The 16652-nt window shown below is 50.4% G+C and overlaps 1 protein-coding gene across 1 annotated transcript; it reads left to right on the top strand.

Moving 5' to 3' along the window:
* Positions 1-2757: 2757 nt before the first annotated feature.
* On the top strand, positions 2758-5188 carry si:ch211-161h7.8 (thiosulfate:glutathione sulfurtransferase). Its single transcript, XM_056299693.1, has 4 exons — positions 2758-2944; positions 3338-3460; positions 3576-3738; positions 4718-5188. Exons 1-4 carry the CDS (start codon positions 2794-2796, stop codon positions 4770-4772), a joined length of 492 nt encoding a protein of 163 aa, XP_056155668.1. The 5' UTR covers positions 2758-2793; the 3' UTR covers positions 4773-5188.
* The last annotated feature ends 11464 nt before the right edge of the window (positions 5189-16652 follow it).

Below are 16652 nucleotides of genomic sequence, written 5' to 3'. Positions count from 1 at the left end.
TGATACCGTTGGAAAACCTGTTTATTCCCCCTTTTAAATGGCGCCACCTGTGTAAGGGTCATGCATGTGTGGGATGGGCGGCAGAGCTGAGTATGAGGGTGGCGTCCATGAAGCGTTTGCCAGATCTTCTCTGCCAATGCCCAACAGCTTATTTCGCTGCTGCTACTGACTCTTGTTTTGAGCCTCTGGTGCCCCAGATGCTGCCAATCATCTGCCTGATCAGAAGATTTATTGCCAGGGAGCGTTGTTACAACAAAGATAATCTACCAAAAAACTCATGTCCTTACTTTTGGTGCTAAGTCTTTAATATAGTAGCGAATTCGGGGGAACAACGCAACCACAGGAAGTGCCGCGGCCGGGAAGCGAACTCGCATCTCCCGCACCGCAGGAGGCATCGCTAACCGCTCGACTAAAGGGTCAGACCCGCCAGCCAGCGGCCAGTGTGTCATCTTATTCGTGCACGTTACACTACGTTCTCCACCCTTTAAGATACACAAGACACGACGGCGTTCGAACACAAAACAAGCAACATAACGAGGTCTTTCCCGCTGCAGAATCCAGAAACCCCCGTCTCTCTCTGAGAGCCTTGGCGGTCTGGATTAGTCCGCTTGTTTAATCGCGTCTCTGCACCTGCAGGCGCTGTAATGCTCTGTGGGCTCTTTCACGGATTTCATCTCCGTTGCAGTGGCTTGTAGATGTTAAAAGACTTGTATTGTTTTTGCTGTGTGTGTGTGTTTTTTTTTAAGTATTTTACGAAAATTGTTACTTCTTGGGCACAACTCTACTTCCTGTTTATTACTTCTACCACGTGCGACGACGTGCTAGTTGACCAGATTACCACTAGGGTGAGATTTATTTTTTTTGGGGGGGGGGGTTCATGTTTCCTGTGGAGGCATGGAGATGTTTAGGAGAGATGGCAGTGGGGTTTTTAACTAGATTGTTTAACACAATCCTGGAAAGTGAGAGGATGCCTGAGGAGTGGAGAAGAAGCATACTGGTACCGATTTTCAAGAACAAGGGCGATGTGCAGAACTGTAACAACTACAGAGGTATAAAGTTGATCAGCCACAGCATGAAGATATGGGAAAGAGTAATAGAAGCTAGGTTAAGAGGAGAGGTGACGATCAGCGAGCAGCAGTATGGGTTCATGCCACGAAAGAGCACCACAGATGCGATGTTTGCTCTGAGAATGTTGATTGAGAAGTATAGAGAAGGCCAGAAAGAGTTGCATTGTTTCTTTGTAGATTTAGAGAAAGCTTATGACAGAGTGCCGAGAGAGGAGGTGTGGTATTGTATGAGGAAGTCAGGAGTTCCAGAGAAGTATGTAGGAGTGGTGCAGGATATGTATGAGGGCAGTATGACAGTGGTGAGGTGTGCGGTTGGAATGACAGATGGGTTCAAGGTGGAGGTGGGATTACATCAAGGATCGGCTCTGAGCCCTTTCTTGTTTGCAATGGTGATGGACAGGTTGACGGACAAGATCAGGCAGGAGTCTCCATGGACGATGATGTTCACGGATGACATTGTGATCTGTAGCAAGAGTAGGGTGGAGGTTGAGGAGAGCCTGGAGAGGTGGAGGTATGCACTGGAGAGAAGAGGAATGAAAGTCAGTAGGAGCAAGACGGAATACCTATGCGTGAATGAGAGAGAGGACAGTGGAATGATCAGGATGCAAGGAGTAGAGGTGACAAAGGCATATGAGTTTAAATACTTGGGGTCAACCGTCCAAAGTAACGGGGAGTGCAGAAGAGAGGTGAAGAAGAGAGTGCAGGCAGGGTGGAGTGGGTGGAGAAGTGTGTCAGGAGTGATTTGCGACAGAAGGGTATCAGCAAGAGTCAAAGGGAAAGTTTACAAGATGGTTGTGAGACCAGCTATGTTATATGGTTTTGGAGACAGTGGCACTGACGAAAAGACAGGAGGCGGAGGTGGAGGTGGCAGAGTTGAAGATGCTAAGATTTTCACTGGGAGTAACGAAGAAGGACAGGATGAGGAACGATTATATTAGAGGGACCGCTCAGGTTGGACGGTTTGAAGACAAAGCAAGAGAGGCAAGATTGAGACGGCTTGGACATGTGTGGAGGAGAGATGCTGGGTATATTGGGAGAAGGATGCTGAATATGGAGCTGACAGGGAAGAGGAGAAGAGGAAGGCCAAAGAGGAGGTTTATGGATGTGGTGAGGGAGGACATGCAGGTGGCTGGTGTGACAGAGGAAGACGCAGAAGACAGGAAGAAATGGAAACGGATGATCCGCTGTGGCGCCCCCTAACGGGAGCAGCCGAAAGTAGTAGTAGTAGTAGTAGTAGTAGGGGTTCATGTTTCCATCGACATGTGAGTTTCGTGTCTTCTTGCTCTGCTAGTCCAGTGTGCTGCTGCGATGCAGGCCAGTTCTGTGGCCAAGGAAAGAAGATAAGCTGAGATCAACACAAGCTCGTGTCTGTTCTCGCTGGCTTGTCTACTGCTCATTAAAAGCTTGCTGGTTGATTCTGAAAGCTTGGCTGAGAAGTCCATTATCCGACCACGTCACAATATCACAAACTTTGATTACCGGTGTATCATTTATTCTTTTCATTAAATCGGTAGCTATAATTGGTTGAGTGACGGGGTCACAGTATCACACTGGCGGAAGTGCACGATCACAATCCAGCCCTCCGGTAGTGAGCGTAACAATTGTGGCTCGGAAGTTGCCCATCCCTGAGTGACAGTCACCAACCGTCCAGCAGAGGGCAGTAGCGGTCGCCAGACTACAAGTACGTCACCACAAATACTGGGCTCACTTGTTGCGCTGCAGACTCATGTCGTGTGGCGCAGTTGTGACGATGTTGGCCTGTGTCCTGCTGTCCCGGAGCCTCTGCCAGGCCGCAGCCAAACTGAATGGCGGGTCCGTGTTCACCTCCGCTCTCCGCCACCGGGGACACACAACCTCGCCGCCGGCGGCAGACACCGGTAAAGACCCCCCACACACACACACACACACAGCAGCAGACACCTCCAGAGCGCTTTCTGTGCTCAAATACCAAGTGCGGCAGCTGCTGAGATGGCCGGCCTGCCCCCGACCACTTGTCAGGGCAGGGACTGGACCGTCCTCGGAGCAGCAGAGACAAGTTGATGTGGACTAGATGTTAAGTTTAGCGAGCTTTGATCGTGTCATGTTTCCAGACGCGGACGGTGAGTTCAGTTCTCCTGACCTCCCTTACAGGCCGCGGCGTTCAAGGCCCCGCGGTGTGAGGTATCGCCTCGGTTGAGTCAGACCAAGCCAGAAAAGACGTATACACGACGTTATAGATGGTCACGTGTAACGCACATATGTAATAAAACACTGCTGTTCATTTGTCACAGATTCAGTGGTCACCTACGAACAGCTGAAGACCATGCTGGCCAGCCACGATGTTCAGCTGTTCGACGTCCGAAATCCTGATGAATTCCAGGCTGGACGTATTCCAGACTCCGTCAACATCCCGTGTAAGTGTGCAGACAAACGTGCACGTCGTGTCCTCGGTTCACCTGTTTGATTGCTTCATTATTTCTGTGCGTGTGTGTGTGCGTGCGTGTGTGTGTGTGTGTGTGGGTGGTTCAGTGGGCGATCTGGAGGAATCTTTGAAGCTTTCCCCGGAGAAATTTGAGCTGGTCTTCCAAGTGAAGCCTCCCGAGGAGGAGGATGAAAACGTCGTGTTCCACTGCCAGAGGGGCAACAGGAGCGCCGCAGCGCTGCACATCGCCCGTCAGCTGGGCTTCAGCAGGTACAGCAGGGCAGGCGCACGGTGCCGCTGATAAGACTATACGCCCCCAGCTACTGTCTGGCGTGACCCTGCTGCCCCCTAGAGGCCGGGCGGCGATATTATGAACCCTACATAGGCCTCGCCAAAATCCCGTTTCTGGCTTTGTCACGTGTGCGCCACCGTAGCAACGCGAAAATATGTTGTTATGGGGTTAGCACTCATCAAGGAAACGCTGTACACCCACAATTTAACCTGTCTAAGTTATCCACAATCAACATTAACGTTTTTAACTCAATCTTTGCTTGCTCCACGTTTGAGCATAGGATACTTCACCCCTTACCTCCGTTCTGTTGTTGACAGCCAGCAGTCCAAAATTACGAAAGCAGCCAGCTGTCCAAAATTGCGAAAAATACAAAATTACAAAATTGAAGGTAGCTAACGTTAGCTTTGCTTCGCACCGAGTTGATAGTTGATTGTTTCCTTAGCAACGCAGCGGAAATCCGGCGTCCGTTCGCGAGATTTGGGACAGGGTACGGGATTTTGGCGAGGGCTATGTAGGGTTCATAATATCGCGGCCGGGCGCGGAAACAGGCGGCAGCGTTTTAATCCCCAGGCTCCCGCTGAAGGCGGCAGACAAGAGCGCAGTTAGTGACTAAAAAGCAAATAAACGAGAGCGACTCTGCTCTTCAGCCCCCCCCCCTTCAGCCCCCCCCAAGAAATGGATTCCCATCGAGTTACGGAGGGTTCAAGGCAGCGGAAACCACCAGCTGGACCTCCGCAGCGCCATAAATGTCCACCTTTAATAGCACCGCTGTGTAATTGTTCATCTATTAACAGGGCCGGACCTGGACATGGAGGGGTTGCAACATGGACCCTGGTCCATGTTGCAACCCCTCCCCCCGCAAACAGACCCCGCCTCTGCCGCGTCCTGGTTTTCACGGTCTACCAACGTAGATGGATGAAGGTTTGTTTGTTTTTTTTTCTCTCCTCTTTTTTTCAGGGCCAGACATTACAAAGGAGGGTACAGCGAATGGGCGGCCCGGGAAGGAAACTGATACGAAGCTCCCGCGGAGGGAGGGCTCGGATTCCCGTCCAGACGTCCGTCCTCGCCGGAGTCCGACCGATGCCGGATATGACGCCCGCAAAAGGCCGACGTGTCCCGTTACGCACAGCTGACCATCAGCGTCATACGGCGGCGGTGACGTCACGAAGCCTGCGAGGGCGTTTCCTCAGCATCACTACACTCAAGTCACGTCACCTCAACCCCCCCCCCACACACACACAGGTAGATAAGCGCCACCTAGAGGCACGTGCAGCACACGACCCTGTCCCGCAGCGGCTCCGAGTCCCTTTTTAGACCCCTAAGTCAACATGCGTCTCGCTGCGGACTCCTTTTATTCACCACACACGACGCGTCGTACCGGTGTTACGACCGATGGGACACTGAATAAAGCTCTGCACTGACATCCTCCACCTGTCTTTCTTTGTGCAGTGTTTTTTGGGGAAGACAGCAGTGTGTGTGTGTGTGTGTGTGTGTTGTCCCTTCTTTAGCAGGCTCTTTAATTAACCCTTGTGTGGTGTTTGGGTCCATGGGAACCGTTTTGAATGTTTAGTTAAAGAAAAGCGATCCATCCATCCTTTATCCAAGCCGCTTATCCTGCTCTCAGGGGTGTGAGGATGCTGGAGCCCATCCCAGCAGTCACTGGGCGGCAGGCGTGTCCCCACACCCCCACACCACCTGACCTGCATGCCTTTGGACTGTGGGGGGAAACCGGAGCCCCCGGAGGAAACCCACGCAGACACGGGGAGGACATGCACACTCCACACAGAGGACGACCCCCAAGGTTGGACTACCCCGGGGCTCGAACCCAGGACCTTCTTGCTGTGACACGACCGCGCTAACCACTGCGCCGCCGTGCGGCCCAAAAAGTGATACCTTGGCTCATCTTCTGTGAAGAACATATAATAAAAGAAAACATCTTCACTGACTGCACACTGTGCACCCCCCCCCCAGGGGAGTAAAAGTGAGAACATTTTGTAGTCTGACTCCTATCTGGTGGGTGTGTGTGTGTGGGGGGGTCAAGCCCAGAGGACCTGTCTACTCCCACATCTCCCACACTCTTTATCCTCTTTAGTGTGTGAAACCACACACACACACACACAAGGGTTCAACATTTTTACATTTCACGCATGAGAACCTGTCTGCCCCGCAATTTGATTTCAGAACATTTAATACCTCACACTGTACACCCCCCCCCCAGCGGCCCACTGGGGGAGCCAGACCACAAATAAATAGCTTTACACGTTCGGCTCCTAGCCACAACTGATCCGCATGGCAGACAGAACCTGCTCAGAGGGTCTTGCAAACCCATTTCGAAGGGAGAAAAGCTGGTGTGTCACTCTGGAAGATAAAGAATTTTCCGAAGATGAGGTTCGTGTCTCTGTCAATTCGGAGTCTGACGGTGAGTTTGAGGAAGAGGATGAGATTGACCCTCCTCAGTCAGCCCGGGGACCAGCCCGTGAACAGCTTGGCCACACTGGGCCAGTAGAGGGCAGCATTGTCCATCATTACAGCGGGCGCCACCTCGGGGCTGGCCTTCACAGCTACTCCTGGTGCTGGGACCGGTACAGACCCGTTTGAGTATCAGCACTGCCGGCGCAGCTGCCAGGAGCAGGAAGAGCGCGAGTCTGCTCCTCCGATAGTCCACTCCGCATGCTCCCAGCACATCTTGCGCGGTTTATTTGGAGCTCCTGCAGGAGGCGGGGCTGCTGTACTCAGGTTTTCTAAGTTTGATAACTTTGTGAAGGAAAAAGGATACACACCTGCCGCTCCCTGAATTCTCCTAAAATTGCATATATTTGCATTTTAAATGAGCTTCAATCGCGCAAAAAAGGTAACGATAAGATCTACCTAAAACGACCATGGACGGTCAACACGACCGTCTCGTAATTTGTGCGTCATGTGACTATTTATGACGCGTGTTGGTGGCGTCATTTCCTTCGTGAAGTTCATCGCTCTGTCCTAGAAGCACACTAGCGCCCTCCAGTGTTGAGAAATAGTCTAAACTTGATTTTTTTGAACATGTCTGGTTACAGACGCCGCTACAGACGCACCATGACTACCACCGAGGCGCTGCAGCGTTTACAGGCGTTGGACGGCGGCCATTTTAAATGGTTTGAAAAACAGTATTAAAAGTTGTTAAAATGTTGATTTTGGTGTCAGTTAGTTTCATAACAGACATACTGACATATGCAATGCATTAATATCTCAACTGGGTATTTATCTTGACAGAATATAGAGTTTAAAAACCGGCGGTCAATGTGACCTCCCATGGTCGTTTCAAGTAGGAGTGAGTGAAGTCCCGGCCGTTCTAGTGTGAATGCGCTGTTCATGTGTGTGTGTGTGTGTGTGTGTGTGTGTGTGTGTGTGTGTGTGTGTGTGTGTGAGTGTGTGAGTGTGTGTGTGTGTGTGTGTGTGTGTGAGTGTGTGCTGACAAGTCCCGGACGGCGTGTCTGAGTTTGAGCCACGCAGGTGATGATTAGGAACCCCCCCAAAAAAGGGGCGTTGTCTGTGTTTCGCTGGAAAAAGTCCCGGTTCAGAAGCACACCGGTTCTGCGCTCCTCCGGGTACTGGCTTTCCCCCCACTCGTGCACGTGCTGATGTCAAATCACTGTTCCAGACTACCCAGTGAGCGGGGTATTAGCCTCTTCCAGACGAAACAAGCAAACAAGTGAGCACCCACCGGCTGCCCGCCACCGTCCTCCTGACGGGAGCTTGAAAGAGACTGGCTGAGGGTGGCGCACCGTGGCGCACCGTGGAGAGAGGGAGGGAGGGCGCAGCCAGCCTCGGCTCAGCGTCGTGCCATCAAAAGCCACGTTTCTTCATCTCACGCACAAACCCCCCACGTACACGAGCCCCCACAGCTCCCAACGCAGGGATCCACGCCGGCTTATCCGTATTATTCACTCCGCAGAAAGCAGCTCCCATCAGGGGAGGATGCGCCAGAAGTGCGCTTGTCAGACACAGAATGACCTGCTGCGGAGCGGCGATGAGGGTTAGCGAGGGCTGCTCGTCAGCCGGCAACGTGACCCGTAACTCGCCGCTCAGGGCATGCTGGTTTTAAATCCACGATGTTTGCAACCCGCTCTATGTCACGCGAGGGAGAGCGCCCCACTTGACTCTCAGTTGACACAACATTACGCAGATTTGATTTTTTTCCCCCCTGCTTGATTATGCTAAACTTTAATGATCCCCGCAGGGAACTTCCGCTCTGCGTTTAACCCGTCCTCGCTGCGTAGCCAGGAGCAGTGTGCAGCCGTGCCGCACCCGGGGACCAACTCCAGTTCGTCTTGCCATGCCTTGCTCGGGGGCACAGACAGGAGTATTAACCCTAACGCGCATGTCTTTTTTTTTTTTTTGATGGTGGGAGGAATCCGGAGCACCCGGAGGAAACCCCACCGCCGACACGGGGGAGAACAAGTCCACATGCGGGCGTAAGAGACCGTGCCTTGCGTGTTGTGCTGAACAAGTTCCCAAGTCTGCATTTACACATCGTTACAATATGCATGCAGACAAGAGAGCACCCAACTACTATGAACACTTTAAGAAGACTGCTGGGATAGGCTCCAGCAGCCCCGCGAGCCTGGCCAGGATAGGCGGTTTGGATAACGGATGGATGGATGGATGGATGGATGGATGGATGGATGGATGGATGGAGGGAGGGAGGGAGGGAGGGATGGATGGATGGATGGATGGATGGATGGATGGATGGATGGATGGATGGATGGCTGTCAACATGTGTTCAGTGCAGTCTCCTGCTTGGGTGTCCCACTAACAGTCGTGCAACAAAAAATAACACGGGACACTGTGAGTTTTGGGGGCGGCGTGGCTCAGGAGGTAGAGCGGGGCCGTCTAGTAATCGGAGGGTCGCTGGTTCGATTCCCGGGCTCCTGAGGACAGCGTGTGGAAATGTAGTACTTGAGCGAGACACTTTAACTGCTCCCGGTGAGCCAACCCGGTCTCACGAATCTGCGTAGAAATAACACGACACTACACCTTCACACTGCGCGCAGTGCATAGGCCGAAATCCAGTTCTGGTCGGTGGACTAGAAAAGTGTCTACAAATGCAGTCCACTTACCCGCACGCCGTCTCCACCTCAGACTAACAGCAGGGCTGGAGGTGGAGTGTGTGTGTGTGTGTGTATGGTGTGGTGTGGTGTGGTGGGGTGGGGTGGGGTGGGGGGTTGTGCGTGCGTAACGGGATCGCAGAAACCCACCGGCAACAAGGGTGGTGTGTCAGAACAACAAGGCTCCACATGCAAATACCAGCACCGGCCTGTGAACGGTGCGTCCGGACGGCCATTAGTACCTACCGGCAGAATTAAACCAGCAGCTGGACGAGGACCTCGGCGCAAAGTCTCCGTTTAGTCCGCTCAGACTTTCCAGCAGAAGTGACGGGACCGGGGGGTGACGTCGGTGCGCCAGACGGGAGACTCGTCGCCGTCTTCTGCGCTGCAATTAAACATAGAAACAGAAACAAAACCTTGCCGCTTCTGTAAACCGAGAATGTGCGCGTGCGGCCGGGGAGCACGGGGACGCCGCGGAGAGACGGCCGGCGAAGGCGCGCGGCTGCGTAAACGGGGCACCGGACAATGAGCCGCGCAGCAGCCGGTTCTCATTCAGACCGGACCAGCCCGGACCACCGTGCCCTGCACACCTCCCGGACTCAAGAGCGGGCGGTAGTACCAGGTATGTCGGTCTGCGCCACTTTACTGTGCATGCGTTATACGCGGTGCGGGAGAAGAAACTTGTGCAGACGCGGGGTCGGCCACGCTGTTGGTGCCTCGTAACGCGCTCGTTCCGTGTTCGGATCTCCGCGTGCTCCAGGTGGCGCGGGCTGGTCTCTAAATAGCACTGATATCTGTAAACGGACACGGCGTTACACTCGGGGCACAGTTTGGCCGCTTGTGATCGTTTTCGCCCGACTCCGGTTCGTTCTCCCGCGTTGCTGGAGGAGATCCGAGGAGGAGCGCCGCACCGGAGGCTCCCTGGCGCAGCGTGACGGAATTTCAAACCAGAAGCGAAGATTTACTTGGCAGCTGTCACGGTTATGTCGATAATGATGACTGATGGACCGAGGCTCTGTTGGCGCAACATGTCTGCGCTATATTATCGACTGAGCCTTAATTAACTTGCCACGGTGTTCCGCATCATAAACCAGGAGACGCGTCGTGTGAGACGGGATGGTTTGATGCTGGTGCGCGGTTCCCTCTTCTGCCAGCTGCTGGTCACCTTTAAACAACCACTACACCAGTATGACGCTGGGTGCTTGCCCTGAATTTATTTATTTCGAGTTTTGCACGGCGGCGCAGTGGGTAGCGCGGTCGCCTCACAGCAAGAAGGTCCTGGGTTCGAGCCCCGGGGTAGTCCAACCTTGGGGGTTGTCCTCTGTGTGGAGTGTGCATGTTCTCCCCGTGTCTGCGTGGGTTTCCTCCCGGTGCTCCGGTTTCCTCCCACAGTCCAAAGACATGCAGGTCAGGCGAATCGGCCACACTAAATTGTCCCTGGGTGTGGGTGTGTGTGTGTGTGTGAGAACAGGATAAGCGGTTCAGATAATGGATGGATGGATGGATTGATGTGGGTTGAGTATTGATGAGGAAGTGTTTAAGTAAATTGGCCCACTTAAGTAAGCCGAGCCAAATGCACAAACAGCACGTTTCCTGGCGAGTGTGATGTGTGTGTGCGTGCGCGTGCGTGCGTGTGTGTATTTGAAGGTTTGACCATACATGCTTGTAAGGATGGCGTAGCACTCCGTATTCACGCTTCACTTCAGACAGCAGGGATAAGAGCTGGCTGACGTCGGAGGGCCGTTGGTGTTTCATACAAACAGTCCGGAGGGGAATCGGATCCAGCGGCGCAACAGCCAAGGGCACCGTGAGGGATTGAAATGGTGCAATATCGCACATCTACCTGAACGTTGTGGGTCGGTGCCAGGTTAGCCATGTGAGTCATCTTACTGCAGATTTTAAGAAGAGACATTAGCTAAATCCGAGGGAGCGGGGTCGGCGGGCTCATTAGCCTGTTGTTGAGAGGAACAGCGGGTGGAGAAATGAAGGCTGTGAACAGGGTGTGTGCAGACACAAGAGCAGAGAAGACAGACGTGGCGTTCTGGTGGACAGCAGGTATGCAGCAGGTCCGTTCGGAGACACCACATTTACCCCAGAGAAGTTCTGCAAGTCTTCTTTGGGCCTTACGCTACCAAACACCTGTGATGGAGTCAGCACCCATCACAGACAGCACCCATCAAGGTCACAGTCAGCACTGCTGACTACTTGGGGACCACACCGATACACATACCCAACCCCAACATCTGACTGAGCTTTCTTGGTGATCCTTCTAACAGCATGAGGGCATAACGACATCAGATCCCATGCCCTGTCAAAAACACAATGCTTTAAGTGTATCCGGGTAGCGTAGTGGTCTATTCCGTTGCCTACCAACACGGGGATCACCGGTTCGAATCCCCGTGTTGCCTCCGGCTTGGTCGGGCGTCCCTGAAAATTGTGAAGTTGCTCATCAAGAAAGCTGTTGATTCCAAAGCTGGTCCTTATGTAGACCTACTGAACTACAGGTCAACGCCACTGTCACACGGGCGGTCGCCAGCTGAGCTGCCGTTCAGCAGGCGGTTAAAAACCCGGATGCCACAGCTACTGGGAGGTGAATGTGTACAGACAAAGGGTTAGTGGAGCGAAAGCAAAAGGACAAACTGAAACAGGAAATACATTATGACAGAGGGTCAAAAGAACTGAGCGAGCTGAAACCAAATGATAGGGTCAAACTGCATGATGGTAAATACTGGGGGCCTAGACGCTAGGGTACTGCCGAATGTAGCTCCAAGATCCCATGAGGTGCAAACACAGGAAGGGGCAACATACAGGAGACGTCGCAGACACTTACTGAAGGTACCTGAAAAGGAACCAAGTGTCGCCGAGGGAATAAGCGTGACTGTTGATAATGCAAACTGCAAAGTCACCTGTATCTGAAACCCCTGTAGAGGGGCAGTAACAAGCACACAGAAACAGAAATCAGGAGCTCAGGGAGAAACATTAAGGCACCTCTGGCAATAAATGGAGACTAAAGGGTCCTTGTGTGGTCTCATATTTTTGAAGGCTCAACAACAAAACACGACACGGTAGAGTGCACGCATGCAGACCATCCTGCATACAAAACTGCATATGGGCCAAACTGCACGTGGTCATAAGTAGGAGCGCGTGGTCGTCCAAAACTCCTATTTGGAGTATCTAAAAACTGTAAATGATATGGCCGCCCACGAACAAAATGTCTTCGGCTCCCACGTTATCATATTCCTGTAAACTCCCCATCAGGAGAGCTGGAGGTGGCTGAGAGAGCAGTTGGTGTGTTGTGGTTTCGATGAGCCAACTGAGTAACTCGCGACTCATTATCCCCTCGTCTCCCACTGGGTTTTGATTTAGCCAAATAGGGGATGGAAGTGGTGAGACAGGAGGCCTGCGAGAGGTCTGTTTTCCTGTAAATACATGATACTGGAGCCGGTGTCGAGCTAAGTGGAGGTATGTAGATGGAGAAATCTTTAAAAAGCTCTGGGATATGATCCATGTCTGAAAACAACCCCGACCTCTCTCTCTCTGTATTTTTTCTGATTTGCTCTAATGGACAGAGCGCGAGACAGGTCAGTCTGTCTGCACCTGTAAAACTTAAAAACTTTGCATTAAGGGGGTGTCCGGGTAGTGTAGTGGTCTATTTCGTTGCCTACCAACACGGCGATCGCCGGTTCGAATCCCCGTGTTACCTCCAGTTTGGTCGGGCGTCCCTACAGACACAATTGGTTGGGTCTGCAGGTGGGAAGCCGGATGTGGGTATGTGTCCTGGTCGCTGCACTAGCGCCTCCTCTGGTCGGTCAGGGCACCTGTTCTGGGGGGGGGGGGGCAGGGAGCAACTGGGGGGAATAGTGTGATCCTTCCACGCACTACATCCCCCTGGCGAAACTCCTCACTGTCAGGTGAAAAGAAGCGGCTGGTGACTCCACATGTATGGGAGGAGGCATGTGGTAGTCTGCAGCCCTCCCCGGATGAGCAGAGGGGGTGGAGCAGCAACTGGGTCGGCTTGGAAGAGTGGGGTAATTGGCCGGATACAATTGGGGAGAAAAAAGGGGGGTGGGGGATTTTTAATTTTTTTTTAAATCAAGTCACATCACTTAAGGCGAATAATGACTATCAACCCCGTTGTCAATTTATTTTCAGTGCAACTCAAAAAAGAAAATAAAGCGACTCACCTTATTAGTCTATATTCTGCTCTCATCTAACGTTCCAGTATCAGACTAGACAGATAATTAACATAGTTGACCCAACAGAGACCCAAGTCTTGAATACGTTTAGGTTCTCTACTTGGTTTCCTTGTTTATCCAGCTTCGTCATCGAATAATTTCTTTTCTATAAAACTGAAACAAAACATACAAACAAAATACATCTGATTACAATTAGTTGTATGTGTGGTTATTTGCTTCCATAGTACAGGTACACTATAGGTAAGTACACATTCACAAAGATAAACAATATACTATCCAGGACATTTCCACAGCAACCACATTGTCAAATAAAACGACTGCAAAAACATTAACACAACGAAACACGGCATTTTCAGGTAGGTGCCATCAACCTCCGAGTGACGTCACAGCCTCGCTGTCGCTACGGACGCGTCACAGGAAGTCGGACATGCGGAGCACGTTAGCCAGTACAGCATGGCTGTGTTTACAACACCAACTCGCGTATACGCAGCTGTATGTCCGATAATATTAAACTACGCAAAAGAACGAAGAAAATTACAACAAACTGCTTACTTCTAATGTAGTCTAGTGCAGTGTTTCTCAACCGGGGGTCCGCGGACCCCTAGTGGTCCGCGGTGTAATTGCAAGGGGTCCGTGAAAATAAAATATCTTTAAAAAAAAGATCCTATGACATTTATAGAAATAGGATTATTTTACTCAAATGTGACTGAGACCTTTATCTACCTAAACTATAAAGGGTAACAGGACTTTTTTCTCTAATTACATCTGTTTCACAAGTGTAATCTATTGTATTTTAATAAGAGATCTCGTTCCCGTTTGCATTGTTAAAAGTTACCGCATAAAAATTCTGTTTTGTTACATATATCTGAAAGTTACTGAATAAATATTCTGTTTTGTTACATATATCTGAAAGTTACTGAATACATATTCTGTTTTGTTACATATATCTGAAAGTTACTGCATAAGAATTCTGTTTTGTTATCTATATCTAAGTTACAACTGAAAGCTCTTATTTTTGCCCCAAAGAGTGACTAAATGCTATAATGCAATTTAAAATGCAGTTTCTACTGTTTCTATCAAATTGCAACCCCCCTCCCCCAAGATCAGGTGGAGGGGTCCTCAGGGTAGATCAAAAATACGCAGGGGGTCCAGGACCCCAAAAAGGTTGAGAACCACTGGTCTAGCGCATCCGATGTCTGACTTCCGTTTGCTGCGAAGCTTCCGCTTCCGCTCGGGAAGGGCTAAAAATAGCTCATGGACGCTGCCCCGTTTGAAGCGAACCTGAGCACGTGACCAGCTAGCCAGCCAGGGCACTTCGCTAACCAAACAGTCTAGTATGAATAAGCAAGACACTAGCTCTGCCAAACATATTCAGATATCTGCAGCCACAACTCAAAAAGGATACGTCTGTCATCCAACTATCATCAATATACAACAAATCAAGTTATGTAATAGTCACAGGCAAATATTCTCAAAACTTCACCGAGAGAAAAATTATGAACCGCCCACTAGCTTCAGTTATGCAACAGCTAAAATGGCGACTGGTGCGACAGACGTTTATGTATGTTAACAATGACCACTAGAGGCGCTCAACACCATGAAATTATACCTACTACTACTTTCGGGACAGCTTGAATTCGTTTCCCTCACAACCTGTATTATAACAAAGTCAGATTAGCCACAATTAAACAAAACACCTGTTTTTGCATCTCTATGCTCACAAAAAAACACCGTCATCAGCAACTTTAGCAACAGTCTGCTCATCACTGAGTTTCAGGCGTTGAAATATTTGAGTTTTGAATCTGAAATGGTTCAAGGCAATCGTTTTCCAAACTTAAATTGAGTTTCAGAGTTCAGCCTGCATGCCCAGACACAGGTGGAAGCATTACTAAATTAATGTTACCTGGCCCCTGGCCGGGCGCAGGGGAGGACGGGCAAATAATTGAGACAAAGAAGCGAGTCCTAGGAGCCGCAGCCGGGGCAGCAGGAGCTCATTACCTCTCCATGATGAGCTAACCTCGGGGAAACAATGGGGAGACAGTGCTGGCACTGCATCACAGTTTCATCTTTGCTTCAGACTCCTGCTGTAGCAGTTACCAAATGCAAGCGAGCATGTTGAGCAAACTGAACGAATAACCATAACCGCGGCCCAGCGTCAATAAAAGACTATGGATTCCTATAGGAGCCATACCACCAAGTCAGTACCATTTCACTGCAAATAATGAACAAACACGTTGTTGTTAACGGCTAGAATTCAGCTCAGCCTTTTTTATGTGTCAATTTAATCCTACTAAAAAGACGATGGATTTACTGCAGCCTGTAGCCAAGAGGTGCTGCACTGCTACACCTCTCAAACTGCCAATCATGTCAGGGAAAATGTCCATCTCCTCTGATGGGCTGAGAGATGGGTATTTTATACACCACACACGCACACACACACACATAGTTAAAGAGCGAGTGTTACAGAGAGAGAGAGCGAGAGAGTTACAGAGATACAGCGAGAGACAAAGTGTTACAGAGAGAGAGACAGACAGAGAGAAAGAGAGCAATACAGAGAAAGAGAGAGCAAGAGAGAGTTACAGAGAGAGAGCAAGAGAGTTACAGAGAGAGACAGACAGAGAGAGAGAGAGAGAGAGAGAGAGAGAGAGAGAGAGAGAGAGAGCAAGAGAGAGAGAGACAGACAGAGAGAAAGAGCAATACTGAGAAAGAGAGAGCAAGAGAGAGTTACAGAGAGAGACAGACAGAGAGAAAGAGCAAGAGAGAGAGAGAGAGCCGATACACCTGCTGTTCTTCTCCTGGCAGTAGCCCAGCAGATTATGCAATTAAATATTTGGAAGCTTTCTCTTTCAGAGGATTCATAGTCAAGCAACAAACCCCTTTTTCAGACCATAACCAGATCAGGCTATACCAGTATCAAACACTCTAACCAGTATCAAACCAACCATGCCCCAATCCCAGTAAACTATACCAGTATCAAACACTCTAACCAATCTAACCAGTATCAAACACTCTAACCACTCTAACCAATCTAACCAGTATCAAACACTCTAACCAGTATCAAACCCACTCTAACCACTTTAACCAGTATCAAACCCACTCTAACCACTATCAAACACTCTAACCAGTATCAAACCCACTCTAACCACTCTAACCAGTATCAAACCCACTCTAACCTGTATCAAACACTCTAACCACTCTAACCAGTATCAAACACTCTAACCACTCTAACCAGTATCAAACCAACCATGCCCCAATCCCAGTAAACTACATAATATAGCAACTCACTACACACGGGACCAGAACAGATCACCTGAATATCAAGAAGCAATGACCCGTCATGGAATCCCAGAGCACTTAAGTGGCCCTCACATACCCACACAGTAAAGGAGGCGTAAACGTAAGGCACATCAACAATACATTTCATCACGTGGCACAATAATAACGTACCCCTCTTAAAACTAAACCCATAAGAGGGAAAGCAAGAAAAATGGCTTGACTCAGAATGTTAAAACATTAGGAATAAAACTAAGACAAATATCCAACCAAAAGAACAAGGCCCGGCGTCTGGGTGGCGTGGCGGTCTATTCTGTTGCCTACCAACACGGGGATCGC

This window comes from Lampris incognitus, chromosome 19, assembly GCF_029633865.1.
Source record: "Lampris incognitus isolate fLamInc1 chromosome 19, fLamInc1.hap2, whole genome shotgun sequence".
Taxonomy (NCBI): Eukaryota; Metazoa; Chordata; class Actinopteri; order Lampriformes; family Lampridae; genus Lampris; species Lampris incognitus.
The sequence above is the reverse complement of the archived record's forward strand: the minus strand, read 5'-3'. Positions and strand labels throughout refer to the sequence as shown.